A 26220-nucleotide genomic window follows, 5' to 3' on the forward strand; every position below is an offset into this window, starting at 1 on the left:
TTACATACACCATCGAATATGAAACGAAACACATTTGATATGAATATTGTACTCACAATCAATTACACTGGCTAACTGAGAGATATGTTTGGTAGGGGAAGGCAGGCATATATTAATTTAAAGAACATAGAAAGGATTTAGAATATTTAATCATTGTCATAGTAACATCAATTAATTGTAATAAGAAGAATGGTTTATTTATTATGCATTTTCATTAAAATATAATAAAGCTCAAGTCACATCACAAGACTAAAGCATAAGAAGAAGAAAAATACCCATAAAATCTTAATCACGAGTGAGATTTTTAAAACAACTGAACACACACTTCCATACATCTAACTTAGAGTAATCTCAACCACATAGTAAACATCCAAACATAATCCATATCATAATACAAAACACGCATACACAGAGTTTGATACATGCGCGCGCGCACACACACACACACACACACACACACACACACAAACACACACGGAAACACACACAGCCACACACACACACACACACACACACACGCTGTATATATGCACGCAGAAAAAAAGAGTGAGAGAGATATGAATGACAAATCACAAAGTCACAAATGTATACTTGCTTAAATACAAATTGATTTCCCTTTCCTTTTTTCTAGCACGCGTGCGTGCGTGTGCGTGTGCGTGCGTGTGCGTGCGTGCGTGCGTGTGTGTGTGTGTGTGTGTGTGTGTGTGTGTGTGTGTGTGTGTGTGTGTGTGTGTGTGTGTGTGTGTAAATGCTACAGAGTCAATCAAGTGCCTTTTTTGTTCTTTCTTGTTTTCTTTTGTTAAAGAGACACTGTTAATCATGGATGACACAGAATTAGGATAAAAATCATTATATTAAAAAAAGACCCTATTCATATCCACCATTCAATGGGTTATGTTGTATGAGGCAGAACAAATGACAGGAACTTGGTTATGACATTTTAACATTAGATAATCATGCTTCAGTTTCAGTTTCTCAAGGTGTCGCTCTGGACATATTAATATGCTACACCACATCTACTTGGCAAATGCTTGACCAGCAGCAGAACCTAACATGATTAGTCAGGACTTGAGGTTTTATTTGTGTAGCTATCAGAGTGGATTTCTTCTACACAGTTTTACCAGAGGACAACATTTGCTGTCGTGGGTTCTTTTTCAGTGTGCCAAGTGTGTGCTGCATACAGGACCTCATCTGAATTACTAGATACCGAGTTTGATTTTCCAGTCAAACTTGAGAGAAAGGGTGAGACAGGGATTTGAACCCAGACCCTCAAAGACATTGTATTGACAGATAAGCATTTTAACCATTTTGCAAGAGTCATGAAATTCATGTTTTCGGGGTATCAGCCCACGTGAAAGCCTTACTGTTCATGACACACACAAACTGAATCAACTTGTGTGTCTTCGATGTCTTCAAGTCACCAGTCCGAGTAAAAGTCTCTCTGCACATGCCACACTCATACTGTTAATGACCAACTGGTATGAAACAAGTATCTTTTCAAATGACCAGCCTGAGTGAAAGCCTTACTGCACACATCACACACAAACTGTATGAAACAACTTGTGTCTTCAAGTGACCTACCTGAGTAAAAGCCTTACTGCACACATAGTAAAAGCCTTACTGCACACATAGTAAAAGCCTTACTGCACACATCACACACACGCTTGATAGTTATTTCTCTGCACAGATTTCTCACCATCAAGGTCAGCAACCTTTCCCACATCCACGTTGTTGTATATTTTGGTTTTCTCACCTGTGTGGGTTCTCTTGTGTCTTTTTCAGTCACCAGTCTCAGAGAATGCCTTTCCACACAGGTTTGTCACATGCATGGACTGACCTGAAATCACATTGTCACAGTGTGGACATGTGTAAGGGTTTTCCTTGTGTGGATTCTCCTGTGTGTTTTCAGGTTCCCGGCCTGAGTAAAAGCCTCACTGTACACGTCACACATGTCGCCTGCAGTTTTCCCCCCTCATTTTCCTTGTCAGTGTTATCATCAGCTTCACTGTTTGTTCTCTGCACAACTTTCCTCTCATCAAGGTCAGCACCCTTTCCCATGTCCATGTTGCTTTTGACATACTTTTTATCTTCTGTGTGGATGTTCTTGTGTTTTTTCAAGTTACCAATTTCAGAGAACGCCGCCCCACAGACATCACAGACGTAGGGTCTGTCACCTGCATGGACTGACCTGATGTGTGTATGTAAGTGACTTGACTGAGTAAAATCAGTTTAACAGTGTGGACAGGTGTGAGGTTTTTCCCCCTGTGTGTATTCTCCTGTGTCTCTTCAAGTGATGAGCTAGAGTAAAAGCCTCACTGTACACGTCACACACCAACTGTTTATGACTGGTATGAAATAACTTGTGTTTCTTCAGGTTGCCTGTGTATTGTGTATATTTTTACTGGTGGAATTTCTGTGTGTGTCTCTTCAAATCACCTGACTGGGTAAAAGCTGCAGGACAGTGAGGACAGGCGTGAGGTTTCTCTCCTGTGTGGGTCAGCTGATGTTTCTTTAGATCACCGGACTGAATAAAACCTTTTCCACAGTCTGTGCGCACGTGGGGTTTCTCTACTGTGTGGATCCTCTTGTGTATTTTTAGGTGACCAGTCCGAGAGAAAGCCGCTCCACAGACATCACAAGTATAAGGTTTCTCTCCTGTGTGGGTTCTCTTGTGTCTTTTTAAGTCACCAGTCTGAGAGAAAGCCGCTCCACAGACATCACAGGTATAAGGTTTCTCTCCTGTGTGGGTTCTCTTGTGTTTTTTTAAGTCATCAGTCTGAGAGAACGCCGCTCCACAGACATCACAGGTATAAGGTTTCTCTCCTGTGTGGGTTCTCTTATGTCTTTTTAAGTTACCAGTCTGAGAGAACACTGTCCCACAGACATCACAGACATAGGGTCTGTCACCTGCATGGACTGACCTGATGTGTCTCTGAAAGTTACTTGAACGATTAAAACCAGCGTCACAGTGTGGACAACTGTAAGGTTTTTCTCCTGTGTGGATTCTCCTGTGTGTCTTCAAGTGACTAGCCCGAGTAAAAGCCTTACTGCACACGTCACACACAAACTGTTTATGACCAGTATGAATCAACTTGTGTTTCTTCAAGTTACCAGCCTCAGTAAAACTCTTACTGCACACATCACACATAAACAGTTTAGTACCAGTATGTATCAACTTGTGTCTCTTCAAGGTACCACCATGAGTAAAAGCCTTCCTGCACACGTCACACACATGTTGCCTGCTCTTTTTCTCCTCACTTTCTTTGTCAGTGTTATCAACAGTTTTGATGTTTTTTCTCTCCACAACTTTCCTGTCATCAAGGTCAGTGACCTTTCCCTCGTTCATGTTGCTATGGTTACCAACATTATAACCACCAGGTGTGGAGGACACAGGTAACACAGCATGCAGTTTCTCACCATGAACATGCATCATATGTCGTTTCAAACTCCTGAACACCACAAAGGCAGCAGGACAACGCTGACACACGTGACTTCTGTTCTGAGACAGCAGTGACCCAGAAGTGTTGGCAGACATGTGTAGAGGAGTTCTGTTTACTTCAGATACTGACAACTGAGGTGTTGTCTTGTTAGTAACTGAAGACTCAACTTTTACTTGTTTCTGAAATGAAAACAGAAATAGTGGAAATTACTTCCATCAGTATTGCAATCAGAAATTTCCATATAAATGGGGAAATATTCTTGACTTGTCCAGAATGTGTCAGTCAGTCTGTACTCGCACTACACATATGCTTATAATACTTTTCTGGTATACAAACAGAAGGCAAATTACACAATTATTTGGAAAGAAATATTCATAGTGTTTTTAATAGGAGCGTTTATTTCCATAGGCTCTGAGAATGAATAGCCTTTTTTCTTTTTAATTATTGGCATCTATAATCAGACAGAGAGATTGTGATGGACCTTCAGTCTGTACTGTGCGGAGTGTGGCAATGGGTCCCATCTGCCGATAATAATTTACCAAATGTCCTAGATTTCTCCAGAGTGGTTATGGTGTGTATTAGGCCAAAAATACATTTGACAATTTTGTTATGATCCATCTAAATGGGAAAAATGCGATAAAGACGGGAAAGGTTTGGAAATTTCATAGCTCTGAATTATAATTGAAAAACAATGAAATGCCGACAGATGTTGGCTACTTAAGACTGAATTGTTCCGTTTCCAGAATACAACTTTCAGTTTGAAAAAACATTCTTTTCTGATGGTGAGCAAAATAGTATTTGGATCAGTAATATATAAGTACTGGTAACCCCCCATGGCAACCACACGCAGACACATTCACTCACATACATACATACAGACACAAAGACAACCAAAGCTGGGTGATTACGTAGACCCTCTTTGTGTAAATTCGAGAGTCAAAAATGGTCACAGAATAACATATTCTTTGTATCAATCTTACTTAGTGAAATGTTTCTCAGTCAATAATGGCATGTTCCCTGATCATCAGAAACTGTCAGAAAAAATGTCATCCCTGACAGCTTTATAAATTACAACAGCTGTGTGTCATTGGTTAAAGTATAACTTTAATGAAAAGAAACATAAAATTATGTAGATATCTGAGTAATGACACAACCACAGTCCAGAGAAACATGTAATGGTTACACCAGGTTACAGGTAGCAAAGGGTGTAATGTTCTTTTACAGCATCTCTTGTTGAAAAAATCAGAAGTAAATTAAGGTTTTACCCACCTGGTTATCACCTGCTGGTCCGTTGTCTTCATCCCTGCTGGAGGTGGATTCAGATCTGACTGCATCAGGTGTTATTGTCACCATGATGTCTGTCACTTTGTCAGTCTGCACATCACAGCTGGTGTTTGATGTGACTGGTTCAGTCTTGATGACATCACTGCTGATGTTTGTAATGACTGGTTCAGTCTTGATGACATCACTGATGATGTTTGTAATGAATGGTTCAGTCTTGATGGCATCACTGTTGATGTTTTCTGTGACTGGTTCAGTCTTGATGTCATCACTGCTGATGTTTTCTGTGACTGGTTCAGTCTTGATTTCATCATTGCTGATGCTGGCTGTGACTGGTTCAGTCTTGATGACATAACTTCTGATGTTTGCTGTCACCAGTTCAGTTTTAACGACATCATGGTCTATGTTCGTGCTGATAGATTCAGTCGGGAAATCAAACTTAACTTCTGATCTCTCACACTGCAAATGAGACTTCACATTCCACGGAATCACTGGTGAAGAAGATAAATTAACACAGGTTAAGGGTTCACATTTGATGTCCACCTCCCCTTTCCTTTTGACGACAGACTGGAACTGGTGAAACACACCTCTTGTTGAATGGTGATCAACTGGTTCAGCTCTGATAACTGGACCACTGTCTGTGTGTCTGTCTGGTTCAGACTCCATCACAGCAGCTGGTGGATTCCAAGTGTCTGTCTCACAAGGTGTGGTGGCTGTGCTCACATTATTTTCAGATGTTTCACATGTGCTACCTGCAACAATTATCAATCGAATGTCAATGATAATCTGTCTTCCTGAACGGATCAACATGTTCAATCATCATCAACCTGTGCAGTTATCATTGTAAAGATTAGAACAAGAATTAAACTATCAACACCGGAAAAGCTTGAGATTCAAAGGGATAAGCTGTAACTGCTTAATGTTCAGTCAGTCAATCACCCACAATGATCATAGTCTAGCTGACAGTAATGGAAAAAAAAGATAAAAACAAAAAACAAAATCTGCACACAAACAAACGTATTCGACAAAAGCTGGTGGATATGTTTCATACTGGACATGCATAAAACCAGCTCTGTATGGCTGTCACTTTGTGCTGGTTCAAAAAGTATGGGTTCAAACCTGGCTGACTGTTAGGCTCTCACCAAGATATCAACTGATAAGAAGAAGAAGAAGGGGGAGGAGGATGAAGTTCGTGTGTTAACAATAACAAGTTAGACACAAATCAACAACATCCATGCATCAATTGTGTGCACACACAAACACGCAAACAAAAGCACCCGGTTGCACACACACACACACACACACACACACACACAGCCACACGCATACACACGCACATATGTTTCTTTCCCCCCACTAGTCCTTGAGTGGTGGTCTGGCCGCTAGTTATTTGGATGAGATGATAAACCGAGGTCCTGTGTCCAGCATGCACTTAGAGAACGTAAAAGAACCCATGGCAACAAAGGGATTTCCCTGGCAAGAATCAGTAGAAAAATTCACTTCGATAGAAAAAAACAAACAAATGAAACAGCACGCAGGGAAAAAAACAATGGGTGGCACTCTCAGTTTAGCGACACGCTCTCCCTGGGGAGAGCAGCCCGAATTTCACACAGAGAAATCTGTTGTGGCAAAAAAGAAAAGAAATACAGATACAACCAAGCAGATGTTCAAGAAGCAAACTAGTCAATAAGAATGTAGGCAGAATTGAAGAGATGTTCCGAGATACTTTTTATTTCAAACTGAGCAGTACTGAGGAATCCACATGATGGACTGAGAAGGACACTTCGTTCCATACTACTGGGCCATGACAGGAAATATTTTCTAAATTAAAAACAAAAAAGGTGATTGTGCAACTGACCTGAACACTGATCCTGTGTCATCCACAGTGGTTCTTCAGCCACATCGATCTCTATCTTCACGTCTGACATCTCTAGGTGATCAGGGGATGCCATCTGGTCGCAATGTCTGAAAGCATGCATGTATCAGATTATCATACTCATGCGGTTAAGAAATTTGTTTATCAGTGTGTGTGTGTGTGGGTGGGGTGGGTGGGGTGGGTGGATGTGTGTGTGTATGTGTTTGTGAATGTGTGTGTGTGTGTGTGTGTGTGTGTGTGCGTGTGTGTGTGTGTGTGTGTGTGTGTGTGTGTGTGTGTGTGTGTTTTCAACTACAACTTATGGACTGTTTAAAAACTTCACATCTTGTTCTTGTCCTAACACTTGACAGATCGATTTGTGCTGTGACAACAGCTACAGATGCTCAAGAACCTACTTCCCACCATATGTTGAAACATAAAATGATAGTAGACACAGATACCTGACTGGTAACTTCATATCACATAAATGTGACACTTGGCAAACTTTGAATCTGCGCGGCTCAAAGGAACTGTGACGAGTCGTCTGCTTGCTATCCAGAAGTTGATCAGAATGAAAACGGAAAAACAACGATGTCAATATCCACATTTCTTCCCCTCCACTTCTCTGTGTGACTGACAGAGTGAATGTCCATGCCTTGTTCAGTACACTGCTCATTCTGTCTTCAGGGGAAGAATTGTGGATACTGCCAAAACGATAAAATGAAGAATGACTGCTGAGTCTACAAAAATGGAGAAAGTTGATTAAAAACAACTGTGGGTTGAAAAATAAGACTCACTTTTGATGAAAGATGTCCAACGTTTCAGACGGCCACAGGTCTGTCTTCTGGGACTGTGTTAGCTGGAAATGACAGGAGAGGTAAAGAAGATTGTGAGTATTAATCAGGAAAAGGAGGTGAGGATGAAGAGAGAAGTGAGTGGAGATTCAGTGGGGGGTGGGAGAAGAATAGGAAGGAGGGTGATGGGGAAAGGGAAATGGAGTGGGTGGGAAAAAAGGGGGAGGGGGGTGTAGAGGTGGAGGGAAAGGATGGGAAGGGGAAGGACGAGCACTGGGGGTGGGGGGTGGTGGGGGGAGCTGGTGATGCCACTGGTCACTGTCTGGTGTTGAGACCCGCTGGGTGCACGTGTGTGTGTGTGTGTGTGTGTGTGTGTGTGTGTGTGTGTGTGTGTGCATTATCACACTTCTCTTGGTGTGTGTGTGTGTGTGTAGCCTGTTTTCTTTCATCTTTTCATTAACATTTTTCGACATCTGTGCATCTTTCCTTGCACTGTATTTTAATGTATATATATCCTTAACGAAAAAAAAATCATCCTGGGATATGATGTTTGCATGTGTGTTCTCTGTCTGTGTGTGTGTGTGTGTGTGTGTGTGTGTGTGTGTGTGTGTGTTTGAGTGTACATATATGAGTATGTGTGTGGGTGTACAGTGTGCAGATATGCATGCATATGTGTGCACTGTCACATGCGTGCATAGAGTTTGATGTCTTTCCATCTGAAACTAATATATCAATTTAGAACACTCAGTAAACAGGGACAGGATGCACTCAAGCTGTGATCACACTATTTGATTGAAAGAAGCTGTCTCCCCTTCCCTCTATCCTCAGTCAGACATTGATATATATCTAGAGAAAGAGGTAGACAAGTTGACAGACAGGCGGACATACAGGCAGACAGACAGACATGTAGACAGGCAGACAGGCCAGTCATTCTATTATCAGTGACAAGACAAGACATGTAAAGAGATGTTTATTCCAGGAAACCCCATAGAGGTACATAAAAATATTACATACATCATCGAATATGAAACAAAATACATACAATTTTTTATATGAATCCTGTACTCACAATCAATTACACTGGCTAACTGAGAGATATGTTTGGAGGGGGAAAACATGCATCTATTAAGTTAAACAAAAAAAAAAAAAAAAAAGGATTTACAATTTTTAATCATTGTCATAGTAACATCAATTAATAGAAATAAGAAAAGTGGATTATTTATGATGCATTTTCATTAAAATAGAATAATGCTCAAGACACATCACAGGACTAAAACATCAGAAGAAAAAGAATTACCCATAAAAATCTTAATCGCGAGTGAGATTTTTACTACAACTCAACACACACTTCCATACATCTAACTTACAGTGAAATCAACCACATTGTAAACATCCAAACATAATCCATGATATATATGATAGTCAGTCGTGTCCGACTATGACCATCAGAACAGCAGAGGAGGCAACTGCTGTTCCGACTATTTGGGCTAGAATTTGATTATAGTGGAGAGTGTCTTGCCCAAGTTACATCCCCACTCTCTCGGCCAAGAGGGTTTTAGGACAGTCGGCGTTGGGATGGTTCCCAAAGGCCAACTAGCCCACAAGGCTGCAGCACTAAGAGCCAGTGCAATTTTGCCTCCTAGTTTGAGAGTCATAGTCCTTCACAAAAAGACTAAGCTGTAAATGGTTTCCCATTGACTGGAGAAACCATTGATAATACAGCTCTCACTTTGCTGTTGGTCCATATGTAAACTTATGTCAATCTGTGATATCATAATACAAAACACACATACACAGACTCTGATACATGCGCTCGCGCGCGCGCGCACACACACACACACACACGTACACACACACACTCTATATATATCCATGCAGAAAAAAAGAGTGAGAGAGATATGAATGACAAATCACAAAGTCACAAATGTATACTTGCTTAAATACAAATTGATTTCCCTTTCCTTTTTTCTTGCGCGCGTGCGTGCGTGTGTGCGTGTGCGTGTGAGTGTGTGTGTGTGTGTGTGTGTGTGTGTGTGTGTGTGTGTGTGTGTTAATGCTACAGAGTCAATCAAGTGCCTTTTTGTTCTTTTTTGTTTTGTTTTGTTAAAGAGACACTGTTAATCATGGATGACACAGAATTAGGATAAAAATCATTATATTAAAAAAAAGACCCTATTCTTATCCACCATTCAATGGGTTATGTTGTTTGAGGCAGAACAAATGACAGGAACTTGGTTATGACATTTAGATAGAATCATGCTTCAGTTTCAGTTTCTCAATGTGTCGCTCTGGACATATTGATATGCTACACCACATCTACTTGGCAAATGCTTGACCAGCAGCATAACCTAACATGCTCAGTCAGGCTTTGAGGGCTTATTTGTGTACCTATCAGAGTGGATTTCTTCTACACAGTTTTGCCAGAGGACAACATTTGTTGTCATGGGTTCTTTTTCAGTGTGCCAAGTGTGTGCTACATACAGGACCTCATCTGAATGACGAGATACCGAGTTTGATTTTCCAGTCAAACTTGAGAGAAAGGGTGAGACAGGGATTTGAACCCAGACCCTCAAAGACATTGTATTGACAGATAAGCATTTTAACCATTCTGCCAGTGTCATGAAATTCATGTCTTCGGGGTATCAGCCTACGTAAAAGCCTTACTGTTCATGACACACACAAACTGAATCAACTTGTGTGTCTTCGATGTCTTCAAGTCACCAGTCCGAGTAAAAGTCTCTCTGTACATGCCACACACAAACTGTTAATGACCAACTGGTATGAATCAACTAATGTCTTTTCAAATGATCGGCCTGAGTGAAAGCCTTACTGCACACATCACGCACAAACTGTATGACACAACTTGTGTGTCTTCAAGTGACCTACCTGAGTAAAAGCCTTACTGCACACATCACACACACGCTTGATAGTTATTTCTCTCCACAGGTTTCCTACCATCAAGGTCAGCAACCTTTCCCACATCCACGTTGTTGTAAATTTTGGTTTTCTCACCTGTGTGAGTTTTCTTATATCTTTTTTAGTCACCAGTCTCAGAGAATGCCGTTCCACACAGGTTTGTCACATGTATGGACTGACCTGAAATCACATTGTCACAGTGTGGACATGTGTAAGGGTTTTCCTTGTGTGGCTTGTCCTGTGGGTTTTCAGGTTCCCGGCCCGAGTAAAAGCCTCACTGTACACGTCACACATGTCGCCTGCAGTTTCCTCCCCTCATTTTCCTTGTCAGTGTTATCATCAGCTTCATTGTTTGTTCTCTACACAACTTTCCTCTCATCAAGGTCAGCACCCTTTCCCATGTCCATGTTGCTTTTAACATACTTTTTATCTTCTGTGTGGATGTTCTTGTGTTTTTTCAATTTACCAATTTCAGAGAACGCCTCCCCAGAGACATCACAGACGTAGGGTCTGTCACCTGCATGGACTGACCTGATGTGTGTATGTAAGTGACTTGACTGAGTAAAATCTGTTTAACAGTGTGGACAGGTGTGAGGTTTTTCCCCCTGTGTGTATTCTCCTGTGTCTCTTCAAGTGATGAGCTAGAGTAAAAGCCTTACTGTACACGTCACACAGAAACTGTCCATGACTGGTATGAATTAACTTGTGTTTCTTCAGGTTGCCTGTGTATTGTGTATATTTTTACTGGTGGAATTTCTGTGTGTGTCTCTTCAAAGAACCTGACCGGGTGAAAGCTGCAGGACAGTGAGGACAGGCGTGAGGTTTCTCTCCTGTGTGGGTCAGCTGATGTTTCTTTAGATCACTGGACTGAATAAAACCTTTTCCACAGTCTGTGCACACGTGGGGTTTCTGTCCTGTGTGGATTCTCTTGTGTTTTTTTAAGTTACCATTGTGAGAGAATGCTGTCCCACAGACATCACAGGTATAAGGTTTCTCTCCCGTGTGGGTTCTCTTGTGTTGTTCTAAGTTACCAGTGTGAGAGAATGCTGCTCCACAGACATCACAGGTATAGGGTTTCTCTCCTGTGTGGGTTCTCTTGTGTTTTTTTAAGTAAACAGTGCGAGAGAATGCTGCCCCACAGACATCACAGGTATAAGGTTTCTCTCCTGTGTGGGTTCTCTTGTGTTGTTCTAAGTTACCAGTCCAAGAGAACACCGCCCCACAGACGTCACAGACGTATGGTCTGTCACATGCTTGGACTGACCTGATGTGTTTCTGTAAGTCAGGCATCAGTGACCCAGAAGTGTAGGCAGACATATGTAGAGGAGTTCTGTTTGCTTCAGATGCTGACAGCTGAGGTGTTGTCTTGTTAGTGACTGAAGACTCAACTTTTACTTGTTTCTGAAATGAAAACAGAAATAGTGAAAATTACTGCCAACAGTAAGACAAACACAAATTACCATATAGATGAGCAAAAATTCTTGACGTGTGGTCCATAATGTGTCAGTCAGTCTGTACTCGCACTACACATATGCTTATAATACTTTTCCAGTATACAAACAGAAGGCAAATTACACCATTATTTGGAAAGAAATATTCATAGTGTTTTTAATATGAGCGTTTATTTCCATGGGCTTTTGACATTTTTGTTATGAAATTAATGGTATCTATAATCAGACAGAGAGGTTGTGATGGACCTTCAGTCTGTACTGTGCGGATTGTGACAATGTGTCCCATCTGCCGATAATAATTTACCAAAAGTTCTGGATTACTTCAGAGTGTTTATGGTGTATATTAGGAAAGGTTTGGAATTTTCACAGTTCTGAATTATCATTGAAAATTAGTGAAATGCCGACAGATGTTGGCTACTTAAGATAATAATAATAATAATAATAATAATAATGGTATTTATATAGCGCTGGATCTTGTGCAGAGACAAATCAAAGCGCTTTCGCACCAGTCATTCACACGCATGCATAACTCTAAAACTGTAGAAACTAAAGACAAGGAAGGGCAGGCAAGGGAGGCTATTTTGGGAAGAGGTGGGTTTTAAGGCCAGACTTGAAAGAGCTGAGTGTGGAGACTTGACGAAGTGAAAAAGGAAGTTCATTCCAATCGCAAGGTCCAGAAACAGAGAAAGAACGGCGGCCAACAGTCGACTGTTTGAATCTGGTTATGCGTAAACAGAGTGGATCCGAGGCCGATCGTAGTGAGCGAGATGGAGTGTAGAGGTGAAGGCAGCCGCAGAGATAGGAAGGGGCAGTTTTGTGAATGCATCTATAACATAGAGTGCTGATCTTGTACTTATTCGGTGTGAGACAGGGAGCCAGTGGAGATGTTGCAAAAGAGGAGTGATGTGCTCAGATCTTTTCTTTCTGAGGACGAGTTGTGCAGCAGAGTTTTGTATGTGCTGAAGGGACTGAATGGATGAAGCAGGCATACCAGACAATAGAGAGTCACAGTAGTCAAGGCGAGAGAGAATGAGAGAAACGACAAGTCTAGATGTTGCGTCAGTGGACAGATATTTCCGGACGGCACTGATGCGTCACAGTTGACAGTAGCAGGACTGACATGTCTGACTGATAAATTTTTGCATGGACAGTGTATTGTCAAGGACAACACAGATGTTCCTGACTGACGTGGAAAGAGGGATGGATGTACTGCAAATTTGATTGTGTCAATTGTGATGGAAGAGAGTTTTTGTTTAGTTCATATGATCATTGCTTCAGTTTTGTCCGCGTTCAATTGTAACTTATTTCGAGTCATCCAGTTTTGAATGTCCAGGAAGCAGTTGGATGTTTCTTGCAAGAGCGACAACAATTTTTAAGGGGTATCACTCTTCTGGAGTTGAGTGTCATCAGCATAAGAATGATGACTGATATTATGGCGGTTGATAATTTCAGCGAGAGGAGCAGTGTACAGTGTGAAGAGCACTGGGCCTAAAACAGATCCCTGTGGGACTCCATGTTCGATTTTAACGGGTTCAGATTGGAAATGATCAACAATGACAGACTGGAATCGATCAGTGAGATAAGATTTGAACCAGTTTAGAACAGTGCCGTTGATACCAAATGTAAAATGAAGACGGGAAAGAAGGACTGAATGGTCTATCGTATCAAAGGCGGCTGACAAGTCGAGAAGAGTGAGAATGGAAATTTTTCCTGAGTCGGACGCTATCAGTAGATTGTTCAGAATGTGGAGGAGAGTGGTTTCGGTGCTATGGTCAGCGCGATAGGCAGACTGAAATGGGTGGATGAGATTGTTGAAACAAAGGTGGTTGTTAAGCTGCTTGAGGACAGCTTTTTCAAGGAGTTTGGACATGAATGGAAGATTAGAAACTGGTCGATAGTTTTTCAAAATGTTTGCGTCAAGGTTGGGTTTCTTCAGAAGAGGCCGGACGATTGCAGTTTTGAAAGTGGATGGAAACGTTCCAGTGAGAAGGGATGAGTTGACAATATTAGTGATTGTGGGGAGAAGATGTGAGACACATTGGGAAAGACCGAGGCTGGTTTAGGATCGAGCTCACAGGATTTTACTGTCATTTCTTTTAGGATTTCATGAACTTCTGTTTCAGTCAATGGATTAAAGGAATGGAGAGGCGTGCCGCTGAACTGAGGATCAGGATGAACAGGTTGGAAAGACATTTGGTCTAAGATGGTACGAATATTTTGGACTTTGTCGAAAAAGAAAGAGGAGAAGACATTGGGGAGTTCAGATAAAGTGTAGGTAGAAGGAAGAGGAGTCCTTTTTGCAGTTCCGAGAAGATTTGACATGACAGAGTAAAGAGATTTGGTGGATGTGGCATCGAGAACTTGAGAAGAAAAGAAGTTTGTTTTTGCTGATGAGATCATATGTTTGACTTTATTTATTTGTTTTCGGAATATTTGGTTGTGGACTTGCAGTTTTGTTGATCGCCATCATCTTTCCAGTTGGCGATGTTTGCGTTTTGCAAGTCGAATGTCTTGTGTGTACCATGGGGCGGAGGGTCTGTCAGGGAGCATGCGGGTAGTGGGGGGTGCATGTTCATCCAGCAGTTGAGAGAGGACAGTGTTGTAATGTGTGGATACGTCGGTAAGGGAAGAAATTTTGGAAAGGCCTTCAGCAGCTTGAGAAGAAAAAGTGTTAATGTTGATGGATTTCAGGTTGCGACGAGTAACAGATTTTTTGGTTCTGGTAGGTTTTGAAATATTAAGCAAGAATATAACAGCAGAATGGTCGGAAGAAATTTTGTCAGTTACAGCAACCATGGCATCAGACTCGTGTGCGATTAGCCAGTCCAACGTATGGCCAGATCTATGTGTTGGTTCTGTAATGAACTGAGAGAGAGAATGAGTGGACAGAGATTGACATAGGCGTTTGACATCAGTGGAAGTCTGGTTGTCGAAATGAAAATTGAAATCTCCGAGGATAATAAGTTTGCCAGAACGAAGGTTGTAGTAATCAAGTAGTGTTCGGAACTCATCGTGAAACTGAGATGTTAGGTTATTTTTACGACTAGGCGGAGGACGATAGAGACAACAGAAGATGATTGAGTGACCGGGAACACTGAGAGTGACTTCTAGCATTTCGAAGGTATCATGTGGAAAGGCGTGGTTATGGGAGGAGAGGGAAGACTCCAAGATATCTCTGTAGATGGTGGCGATGCCACCTCCACGAGACAATCGAGGAAGTGACATAGTTTTATATCCAGGGGGGGTCAGTTGTTTAAGTTTGGGTTCGTGACCTTGTGACTTTAACCAGGTTTCAGTAAGAAATACGATATCAAAGTTTTTTTTCAAAAATAAAATCAGAAATATAGTCAGTCTTTTGATCAGGGCAGACAGATTGAGCATTGAACAGACAGGCATGAAAGAGATCAGAGGTAAGGAGAGAGGAATCTAATGGTGAAGCAGGTGAGTCAGGCAGACAGACAGTGGAAGAAGAAGATGGTGACTGAGCAGTGGAGGACAATGGGAAGGAAGAAAAAGGTCTGGGAGTTGAGACAGGTGTGGCAGGAGTAGGAAGCGGAGCAGAGGCTATGACTGGCACGGGGCATACATTGCAGTTTGGAATATTGTCATCAGAGGGGACAATGTCACGGAAAGTAAAAATGTTAGCAGGAACACGTGTGTTGAGGTTGGAAGCAGCACAAACAGCGCCGCATGAAGTGGATCTGTAAACACACGCAGGTGACACATCAGGGGTACCGTCAGTAGTGCTGTTGGGGGTCTGTACGGAAACGACAGTTTTGATGGGCTTTTGTTTTCTCTTTCCTGCTCGGCGAGTTCGTCTTCGCGGCAGGCAAGCGCCAATGCCTGTTCCTCGCAGGCGCACAACTAGGTCAGGGGTCAAAGGTGCAGGTTTGATAGCAAAACAGTTCAGCGCGCGAGTACAGATCAAAGGGAGGGACGTTGCGCTCACCTTGACAAAGGCTGCCCACCTGTCCACTACCACTGAACGTTACGTTTTGCACGTGTACAGGCGTGTTGAAGGGAGAGATGAACGGCGGGCCGGCGCAGTTCAAAACTGACAGGAAAGTAGAAAGAGAAATCCAAAACACAGCCAGTCTTATGTAGATCGGGGCACACACATACATCCATTGTTCGAAGGGATCCATAATGAAACACTCTGCAGAACCAAACCACACAGCACCAAACACAACCAACACAATAAACAAAAATACGGAGAGCTAGAATCACTCAGCCTGTTAGGCGTGCGACCTTCACCTTCCACTTATTGAATTGTTCCGTTTCCAGAATACAACTTTCAGTTCGACAAACATACATTTCTGACGGTGAGCAAAATAGAATTTGGATCAATAATATATAAGTACTGGTAACCCCCCATGGCAACCACACACAGACACATTCACTCACATACATACATACAGACACAAAGACAACCAAAGCTGGGTGATTAAATGGACCCTCTTTGTTTAATATTGAGAGTAAAAAATGGTCACAGAATAACATATTCTTTGTTTCAATCTTACTTAGTAAATATTTCTCAGTAAATAATGGCATGTTCCCTGATCATCAGAAACTGTCAGAAAAAATTGTTATCCCTGTCAGCTTTATAAATTACAACAGCTGTGTGTCACTGGTTAAAGTATAAATTTAATGAAAAGAAACATAAAATTATGCAGATATGTGAGTAATGACACAACCACAGTCCAGAGAAACATGTAATGGTTACACCAGGTTACAGGTAGCAAAGGGTGTAATGTTCTTTTACAGCATCTCTTGTTGAAAAAATCAGCAGTAAATTAAGGTTTTACCCACCTGGTTATCACCTGCTGGTCCATTGTCTTCATCCCTGCTGGAGGTTGATTCAGAACTGACTGCATCAGGTGTTATTGTCACTTTTTCAGTCTGCACATCACAGCTGGTGTTTGATGTGACTGGATCAGTCTTGATGACATCACTGCTGATGTTTTCTGTGGCTGGTTCAGTCTTGATGACATCACTTCTGATGTTTGTAACGACTGGTTCAGTCTTGATGTGAACACTACTGATGTTTTCTGTGACAGGTTCAGTCTTGATGACATCACTGCTGATGTTTGTAACGACCAGTTCAGTCTTGATGACAACACTGCTGATGTTTGCTGTGACTGGTTCAGTCTTGATGACATCACTGCTGATGTTTGCTGTGACTGGTTCAGTCTTGATGACATCACTGCTGATGTTTGCTGTGACTGCTTCAGTCTTGATGACATCACTGCTGATGTTTGCTGTGATTGCTTCAGTCTTTACAACATCATGGTTTATGTTTGTGCTGATGGATTCAGTCTGAAAATGAAACTTAACTTCTGATCTCTCACACTGAAAATGACACATCACATTCCATGAAGTCACTGGTGAAGAAGACAAATGAACACAGGTACAGGATTCACATTTGATGTTCACATCCCCTTCTCTTTTGACTACAGACTGGAACTGGTGAAACACACCACTTGTTGCATCCTGATCAACTGGTTCAGCTTTAATACCTGGACCACTGTCTGTGTGTCTGTCTGTTTCAGACTTCATGACAGCAGCCAATGGATTCTGAGTGTCTGTCTCACAGGGTGTGGTGGCTGTGCTCACATCAGTCACAGACCTGTCACATGTGTAATCTGCAACAGACAGAACATATAAGAGGCTTGTTAATGACAACAACTTCTGTCCTCAATCACTGATTGAAAGTGATTTGTCAATGACAACTTCTGTCCTCAATCACTGAATGTCAGTGGATTGATATTGACATCTTCTGTCCTCAATCACTGACTGAAAGTGATTTGTCAATGACAACTTCTGTCCTCAATCACTGAATGTCAGTGGATTGATATTGACAACTTCTGTCCTCAATCACTGAATGTCAGTGGATTGATATTGACAACTTCTGTCCTCAATCACTGAATGTCAGTGGATTGATATTGACAACTGTCCTCAACCACTGAATGTCAGTGGATTGATATTGACAACTTCTGTCCTAAATCACTGAATGTCATGGCTTGATATTGACAACTTCTGTCCTTAATCACTGAATGTCAGTGGCTTGATATTGACAACTTCTGTCCTCAGTCACTAAAGTGTTGATATCAGTTACAGGATCTTTAATGAGCATATCTAATCTTTTGTAAGCTTATTTCCATAAAGGCAATCAAGGCACAAGCAGGACCGCATTTGTGAATGTCAACTCAGATACTGAAAACATACCACAGGCAATGGGATGGAAATGAGTTCCAGTTCTTGAATCACTTGGCTACTGTGCTCATTGCTGTTACTAGTGTTAGAAATATGACGCTGTTGTTTATCATCTGTTTTTTTGCTTTGTTTTTTTTACAAATGATAAACCCGATATGGTTTGTAAATATTATTCTTTAGTTCAAAACATCATTATAATTTATACACATGTGTAATGAGGTTCTGGTTCTGAGTGTGTGTGTGTGTGTGTGTGTGTGTGCATATATGTGTGTGTGTGCATGTGTGTGTGTGTTAGTGTTTGAGTGTGTGTATCCATGCTTTAGTGTATGCGTGCATGCGTTTCTGCAAACCTTTCTGAAGTGGTGAAGTGAGATTGGAACAAACTGTTCATAATTATTACTAGTGTTTGCTTATGTTCACAGACATTAAAAAGAAAAAAAATCCAAGTCCCAGGCACATTTTAACACTCGATACCATTTCTGTTCTCAGACCATGCAAAGAACCATGCATGTACACCTGCTCCTGAGGAGCATATCATGATGATATGAGAAAATGGAGTTTATTCTATCTTATCTTTTTAATGGTGTTAAACTGTTATCATCAATGTTACCACTTTAAACCACACAGACCTTGTCCACTGGAAGCTATCTCCTTCAGTTTTTTGGCATGTGATCTGCCTGTCATGTGTCGCTCATACTGCCAGCTTGACTTGAGCATCAAGTCACAGGTTCTACACCTGAATGACATAACGAACTGTGTCGCCAGGGAGGGCAAAGGTCAAGCAAGAAGTCTGGTGCTGGAGATGTGTTGCTGAAAAAAATATAATAAAAAAAATATACATATTAATGTATCAGAAAACACAGAATGCATACCAATGGGGAAGACTATGCTTTATTATGAGCTTAACATCTGTATAGTATTTGCATGATAGCTACTTAAAAAAAAAAAAAAATAAATAAATAAAAGATTTTTTTTTTTTTTTAAGCTGAAAATAGTGACAAGTCCGCAGATCAACAACTCATCATTGTCATCGTCTTCTTTGGATCTCATCATCGTCACTGTGCCAAAAAATTCAAGTGGTAATTAATACCAATAGCTATTATTCAAACTATATAATTAATCTAGCACAATGATGAACTGACAAGAGAATAAATATTCGCCACCTCGTATCGTCTTGGTTTGTTTAAATTGGTAACACACACACACACACACACATACACACACACACAACAACAACAAAAACAACAACAAAATGCCGTTATTATCGACTTTTATTCACGAAAACAATGAAAGACTATAGACGATAAGTAGCAACTACGTGTACGCACACAGGCACGCCTAAGCAGTACTGTTTCAGAGGTATCACCCAGCGCAAGAGGCCGAGCTCCATGCGAAAAACAAAAGCTGCACTGTAAGCTTTGTATGGAATAAAATAACAACAACAACACCATGCATAACAACGAAGACAAGGCTGAAAAATAAAACATTACATGCACAGATCTTCCCCTCCCCTCTCCACTGTGTGACTGACGAAGTGAACGTCCACGCCTTGTTGTGAACATTAATCATTCCGTCTAGGGGAGGAATATTGCCGACAACAAAAGCAAATGATAAAATCTCAAATAACTTACATTCCACGGAATTCTATTTGAACATCATAAAAACTGCGAAGCCTCTCTGCGCCAGTTATATAAGGTAAGACAACTCTAATGGCACAAATGCCACTGCACAAAAACAGTCTATGGCTGTCTTTTAACCGAAACAGACCGGTCACGACGAAAGTGTTAACAACATTAATCGGGTTTTTGATGACAAACAGTGACACTAACACACGAAAAATAGTGTGTGTGTGTGTGTGTGTGTGTGTCTGTGTGTGCGCATGTGTATCTGTGTGTTTGTGTGCGTGCATTAGCACATTTGTGTTGGTTGAGTGCAGGTGGCTTATTTTCCTTCATCTTCTTATTTCAATTTTTAGACTTCCCTGCACAGTATTTTTAATGTTTGTATACCCTTTAAAGAATTAAAAAATTAAAATCCTCCTAGGACAGGATGTTTGTATGTGTGTTCTGCGTGTGTGTGTGTTTGTATGTGTGCGTGTGTGGTATCATATAACTGTGTGTGAACTAATGTGTATGTGTGTGTGGTGCATGTGTGGTTTGTGTGTGTGTGCTTTTATGTGTGTGTGTGTGTGGTGCATGTGTGGTTTGTGTGTGTGTGCTTTTATCTGTGTGTGTGTACAGTGTGTGTGTGTGTGTGTGCATGCATGTGTGTGTACTGTGTAGCAGTGTGGTACACACGCATGCACGTGTATGTGCGAGTGTGTGTGTGCATGTGTGACACATGCAAGCATGCATGCATGAATTTGATGCCTTTACAACTGAAACTAACATATCAATTTAGTACACTCAGTAAACAGGGAGAGGATGCACTCATACTGTGATAACACTACTTGGTTGAAAGAAGCTGTCTCCCCTTCCCTCTATCCACGCTCAGACATCAATATATATATATATATCTAGAGACAGTGGTAGACAGATGGACAGACAGGTAGGCAGATAGACAGACAGACAGGAAGACAGGCAGACAGTCAGATAGACAGACATGCCAGTCATTCTGTCATCAGTGACAAGACATGTAAAGACATGTTTATTCCATCAATTACACTGGCTATCTGAGTGATACGTTTGAAGGAGAAAAAGTATGCAGCTATTAGACAACATATGAAGGTTTTAGAATTGTTCATCATTGTCATAGCAACATCAATCAATAGAAATAATAAGAATGTTTTATTTCTACTGCATTTTCATTCAAATACAACAGTACTCAAGGCAAATCACATGGCAAAATTATAAGAAGAAACAAATTACATAAAAATCATAATCACAAGTGAGAATTTTATAACAAATCTGCCCCCACTCCCTTGTATACAATGTACAGTCACCTCACCCACATAGCAAACATCCAAACATAATCCACATTATCATAATACCAATCACACATACACATAATCTGATGCATGTACACTCACGTGCACACACACACACACACACACACACACACTGTAAATATACATACAAAAAAAAAAAAAAAAAAAAGAGAGAGATTAGAATGAAAACTGAAAAATCACAAAATCACATACACACACCAACTTGAATACAAATAGGTGTGTCTTTTATTTAGTGTGTGTGTGTGTGTGTGTGTGTGTGTGTGTGTGTGTGTGTGTGTGTGTGCATTAAATCTACAGTGTCAATCAAGTGCCTTTTTTTCTCTTTTTTTTGTTGTTGGTGTTAACAAGACAATGTCAATCATGGATAAATCAGAATTAGGATTAAAATCATTATATTTAAAATAGACCCTATTCTTATTCACCATTCAATGAGTCATGTTGTTTGAGACAGAACAAATGCCATGAACTTGGTTATGACATTTTAACATTAGATATTCTGATTTTTGTCCCAGTTTTTCAATGTGTCACTGCAGTCAGATAAACATATATATATATATATATACATGAAATACCACATCTACTTGGCAAATGCTTGACCAGCATGGAGAAGGCCAGTACGTGAATCGACATCACGGTGCCCCGACGGTTCCCCACACAGCTAAGGGACCAAGGCAAGGCCAGGTTGTCACTAACTCCTTTATCCTGTTGATAGATACCAACTTCTCCTTCACTGCGGCACAGCCTTAGTTCATTACAAAGAGACTGATAAAGGAGTTTACAGCATGTGATGTTCTCACTGATGTGAAAAGTAGCATGACAACACATGCCTTCTGACATAATGACATTGATGAGAAACCAGTCAGCAAAAACAGGTTGGAATTCAATTTGTATTTTCCATTAATTGTCTTACATTGTTTGAAACAGAACAAATAACAGATTTGGTCATGACATTTTAAGATAAGAAACTTGGAGGAAAAAAAAAAAGGATTAACAAGCTACTGGCCTTTAAAACAAATTTGGAAATACTGAAAATGCAGTTTGTGTCATTCTTTGAGGTATGTTGTCACAGAACATTGAAGAGTTTTGCTGGAGTAATATTGAAAATCAGAAGAGGTTGTACTGCACTAAAGTAATTTTTGTACGTGTCTGTTCAAAAGACCCAAGTGGGTGAAAGCTGCAGGGCAGTGTGGACAGGTGTGAGGTTTCTCACCTGTGTGGGACAGCATATTGTATTGTGTTACTTTTTTTTGTCACAACAGATTTCTCTGTGTAAAATTCAGGCTGCTCTCCCCAGGGAGAGCATGTCGCTACACTGACAGCGCCACCCTTTTTATTTTATTTTTTTTTCCTGCCTGTAGTTATTTCTATTTATTTGTTTTTCCTATCAAAGTTGATTTTTTCTACAGAATTTTGCCAGACAACCCTTTTGTTACTGTGGGTTCTTTTTTATGTGTGCTAAGTGCATGCTGCACTCGGGACCTCGGATTATCATTTCATCCGAATGACTAGCGTCTAGACCACCACTGGTCCAGACCACAAGGTCTAGTGGAGGGAGAGAAAATACTGGTGACTTTGCTGTGATTTGAACCAGTGCACTCAGATTCTCTCGCTTCCTATGTGGATGCGTTACCTCTAGGCCATGTTGTTTTGCTTTAGAGTACTGGTCGGAGCAAAATCTTTTTCACGGTCTGGGCACACGTGAGGTTTCTCTCCTGTGTGGATCTTCTTGTGACTTTTTACTTTGAAGTGACCACGTTTTTCCCCTGTGTGCATTCTTCTGTGTGCCTTCACTTTACCAACACGAGTAAAAGCCTTACTGCGTATGTCACGCATAAACTGTTTATGACCAGTATGAATCAACTTGTGTCTCTTCAACATACCAGCCAGAGTAAAAGCCTTACTGCACACGTCACACACAAACTGTTTATGACCAGTATGAATCAACTTGTGTCTCTTCAAGGTACCAGCCCGAGTAAAAGCCTTACTGCATATGTCACATATAAACTGTTTTTGACCAGAATGAATCAACTTGTGTGTCTTCAAGGCACCAGCCTGAGTAAAAGCCTTACTGCACATGTCACAAACAAACTGTTTATGACCAGAATGAATCAACTTGTGTCTCTTCAAGGTACAAGCCAGAGTAAAAGCCTTACTGCACACATCACACACAAACTGTTTATAACCAGTATGAATTAACTTGTGCATCTTCAAGGAACTAGCCTGAGTAAAAGCCTTACTGCACACATCACAAACAAACTGTTTATGACCAGTATGAATCAACTTGTGTCTCTTCAAGATACAAGCCTGAGTAAAAGCCTTATTGCACACGTCACACACAAACAGTTTTTGACCAGAATGAATCAACTTGTGTCTCTTCAGGTTACCAGCCTCAGTAAAAGCCTTATTGCACACGTCACACACAAACTGTTTATGACCAGTATGAATCAACTTGTGTCTCTTCAAGTTACCAGCCTCAGTAAAAGCCTTACTGCACACGTCACACACAAACTGTTCATGACCAGTATGAATCAACTTGTGTGTCTTCAGGATACCAGCCTGAGTAAAAGCCTTACTGCACATGTCACACACAAACTGTTCATGACCAGTATGAATCAGCTTGTGTCTCTTCAAGTTACCAGCCTCAGTAAAAGCCTTACTGCACATGTCACACACAAACTGTTTTTGACCAGTATGAATCAACTTGTGTCTCTTCAAGGTACCAGCCTGAGTAAAAGCCTTACTGCAGATGTCACACACAAACTGTTCATGACCAGTATGAATCAACTTGTGTCTCTGCAAGGTACCAGCCAGAGTAAAAGCCTTACTGCACACGTCACACACAAATGGTTTAGGATCGGTATGAATCAACTTGTGTGTCTTCAAGGTACCAGCCCGAGTAAAAGCCTTACTGCACACGTCACACACAAACTGTTTATGACCAGTATGAATCAACTTGTGTCTCTTCAAGTGACCAGCCTCAGTAAAAGCCTTACTGCACACGTCACACACAAACTGTTTATGACCAGTATGAATCAACTTGTGTTTCTTCAAGTTACAAGCCAGAGTAAAAGCCTTACTGCACACATCACACACATGGCACCTACTCTGTTTCTCCTCACTTTCCTTGTCAGTGTTATCATCAGCTTTGTTGTTTTTTCTCTGCACAATGTTTCTGTTGTCAAGGTCAGCAACCTTTTCCACATTCATGTTGCTATGGTTACCAGCATCACAACCACCAGGTGTGGAGGACACAGGTAACACAGCATGCAGTTTCTCACCATGAACATGCATCAGATGTAGTTTTAAACTGTTGAATAGAACAAAGGCAGCAGAACATCGCTGACACACATGACTTCTGTTCTGGGACAGCAGTGACCCAGAAGTGTTGGCAGACTTGTGTAGAGGAGTTCTCTTCGCTCCAGACACTGACAGCTGAGGTGTTGTTTTATTAATGACTGAAGACTGAAGTTTCACTTGTTTCTGAAATGAAAAATCAGTTTGATAACCACTGTTATCAATAACACAAACACAACCAATACACAATGTGCTGCTTGTTCAACACACACAAAAAAACAACAACGAGAGGCAAGGCCTTCAAGACTCACACATATATAATACCCATTGATTTGAACACGTGAATTACGGCATTGGAATAAAAAGGACACTGTAAAGCACACTGTCTTGAAAGTGACCTTGACCTCTGACGTCTTACTGAGCGCCGCAACACACCATTGTACACAGTACAGGTTATGACTGGAAAGGTCTCACTCATACCTATCACACCACTGAGTTTTATCTGCATATATCACTAACAGTAGTTGTCAAGCAAAGGCCAACAAAGTTTAATTAACACAGGTACACACGCAGACAGACTGGTACACACAGATAATTGAGACCAGGTGATTGCTTTGACTTGCTTTGTTTACACACGTGTTTCAATAAAAACTGGATAACCTTGAAAGCCATGGTCATGGCCTGAAATAATACAATAATTCCAGACAGTGTCAAAGGTGTTTTCTAAATCAAAGGTGACAATGACATGTTGATGTTGTATGTTTATAAATGCATTACTTGTTGCACCTTATGTGGTTGGTAGTGGATGTGATCTGTCAGACCTTTGCCAGCTTTAGGGAAAGGTGTGATCAGGGCCTTCTGTTAGGAAGGGGGAAAGAACCCACAAGATCCAGATGTGATTGTGTTCTCAAATTAAGATCGGTTCACACACAAGTTGCTGGAAGTTGATTCAGCAAAGAGTTGTGAATTTCATCAGGGCTAGCTGTGGAATCTTCACACAGTTGGAGAGCAGAAGTTCTACTAAGAAGAACTGTGCTTCTCCAGATGATCTGATAAATCACACGGCGTCTCATGAATCTGACTTCTTGGAAAAGGAAGACAGTGGATGCCAAAATAATCACTACGGCTTGTCTGTCTGTTGTATAATGACAAAAAACAAAACAAAAAACAAAAAAACATAACAATAGTAACAGTAAAATGTCTGTGGAAATGTTTAATTCTCCATTATTTTTTGTGTCCTTCACAGAAGTGCACTGACACTTTAATTGGAATGTATTTATAAAGAAATCGATTTTTTCAGAAAGTCAAATGTAATGCTAACACAAAACAAATTAAGATTACTAAAGTTTATCTCTCTCTTTCTCTCTCTCTCTCTCTCACACACACACACACACCAAAAACAGGGTTATGTCATAGATTCACTTTGTTTACAGTCACGCCTGTCAAAAATGGTCACAGAATGACAGTCATGGTACATATTTACAAGTAACAATGGCAAGTTCTTAGATCACCAGAAACTGTCTGAAAAACTACTCTTTATATATATATATATATATATATATATATATATATATATATATATATATATATATATATATACTTTCTAAATTACAACAGCTGTGTTCACTTGGTTAAAGTACCCGGGGTACTTAGAAGGAAAAGAAACATAAAACCACAGCCCAAGAGAGAAAAAAAAATAACGGAAGTGTATATATATATATATATATATATATATCTGAGAAGTGTTTATTACGTATCTTGTAGAAAATATTAAGTACCCCATACCAGAAGTTTTACCCACCTGGTTATCACCTGCTTGTTTGTTGTCTTCATCCTTCCTGATGGTGGATTCAGTTTTGACTGCATCAGGTCTCACCGTCATCATGATGTCTGTCGCTGCTTCAGTCTGCACATCACTGCTGGTGTTTGCTGTGACTGGTTCAGTCTTGATGACATCATTGCTGGTGTTTGCTGTGACTGGTTCAGTCTTGATGACATCACTGCTGGTGTTTGTTGTGACTGCTTCAGT

At 40.8% G+C, this 26220-nt stretch overlaps 3 protein-coding genes across 5 annotated transcripts; all 3 read right to left on the reverse strand.

The window, feature by feature from the left end:
- Window positions 1-786: 786 nt before the first annotated feature.
- On the reverse strand, window positions 787-3535 carry LOC143277092 (uncharacterized). The gene is made up of 2 exons (XM_076581830.1): window positions 2437-3535; window positions 787-2231 (listed from the first exon to the last, which is right to left on the reverse strand). Exons 1-2 carry the CDS (start codon window positions 3533-3535, stop codon window positions 1906-1908), a joined length of 1425 nt encoding a protein of 474 aa, XP_076437945.1. The 3' UTR covers window positions 787-1905.
- A 1147-nt stretch (window positions 3536-4682) lies between these two features.
- Window positions 4683-6687, reverse strand: LOC143277234 (uncharacterized). Its single transcript, XM_076582022.1, has 2 exons — window positions 6580-6687; window positions 4683-5473 (listed from the first exon to the last, which is right to left on the reverse strand). The coding sequence occupies exons 1-2, from the start codon at window positions 6671-6673 to the stop codon at window positions 4683-4685; spliced, it is 885 nt and encodes a 294-aa protein (XP_076438137.1). The 5' UTR covers window positions 6674-6687.
- A 686-nt stretch (window positions 6688-7373) lies between these two features.
- LOC143277222 (uncharacterized) lies at window positions 7374-22517 on the reverse strand. Of its 3 annotated transcripts, none has more exons than XM_076582009.1 (5): window positions 19582-22517; window positions 18580-18760; window positions 16547-17379; window positions 11551-11687; window positions 7374-7435 (listed from the first exon to the last, which is right to left on the reverse strand). In XM_076582009.1, exons 2-5 carry the CDS (start codon window positions 18695-18697, stop codon window positions 7432-7434), a joined length of 1092 nt encoding a protein of 363 aa, XP_076438124.1. In that variant the 5' UTR covers window positions 18698-18760; window positions 19582-22517; the 3' UTR covers window positions 7374-7431. The 3 variants fall into 3 exon arrangements, 2 of the variants coding, with proteins under 2 accessions (XP_076438124.1, XP_076438123.1); XR_013053699.1 differs by lacking the exon at window positions 7374-7435 and adding an exon at window positions 15687-15791 and having other exon boundaries at window positions 11594-11687; XM_076582008.1 differs by lacking the exon at window positions 7374-7435 and having other exon boundaries at window positions 10692-11687.
- Between the last annotated feature and the right edge of the window lie 3703 nt (window positions 22518-26220).

The sequence above is a fragment of the Babylonia areolata genome, chromosome 33 (assembly GCF_041734735.1).
Source record: "Babylonia areolata isolate BAREFJ2019XMU chromosome 33, ASM4173473v1, whole genome shotgun sequence".
Taxonomy (NCBI): domain Eukaryota; kingdom Metazoa; phylum Mollusca; class Gastropoda; order Neogastropoda; family Buccinidae; genus Babylonia; species Babylonia areolata.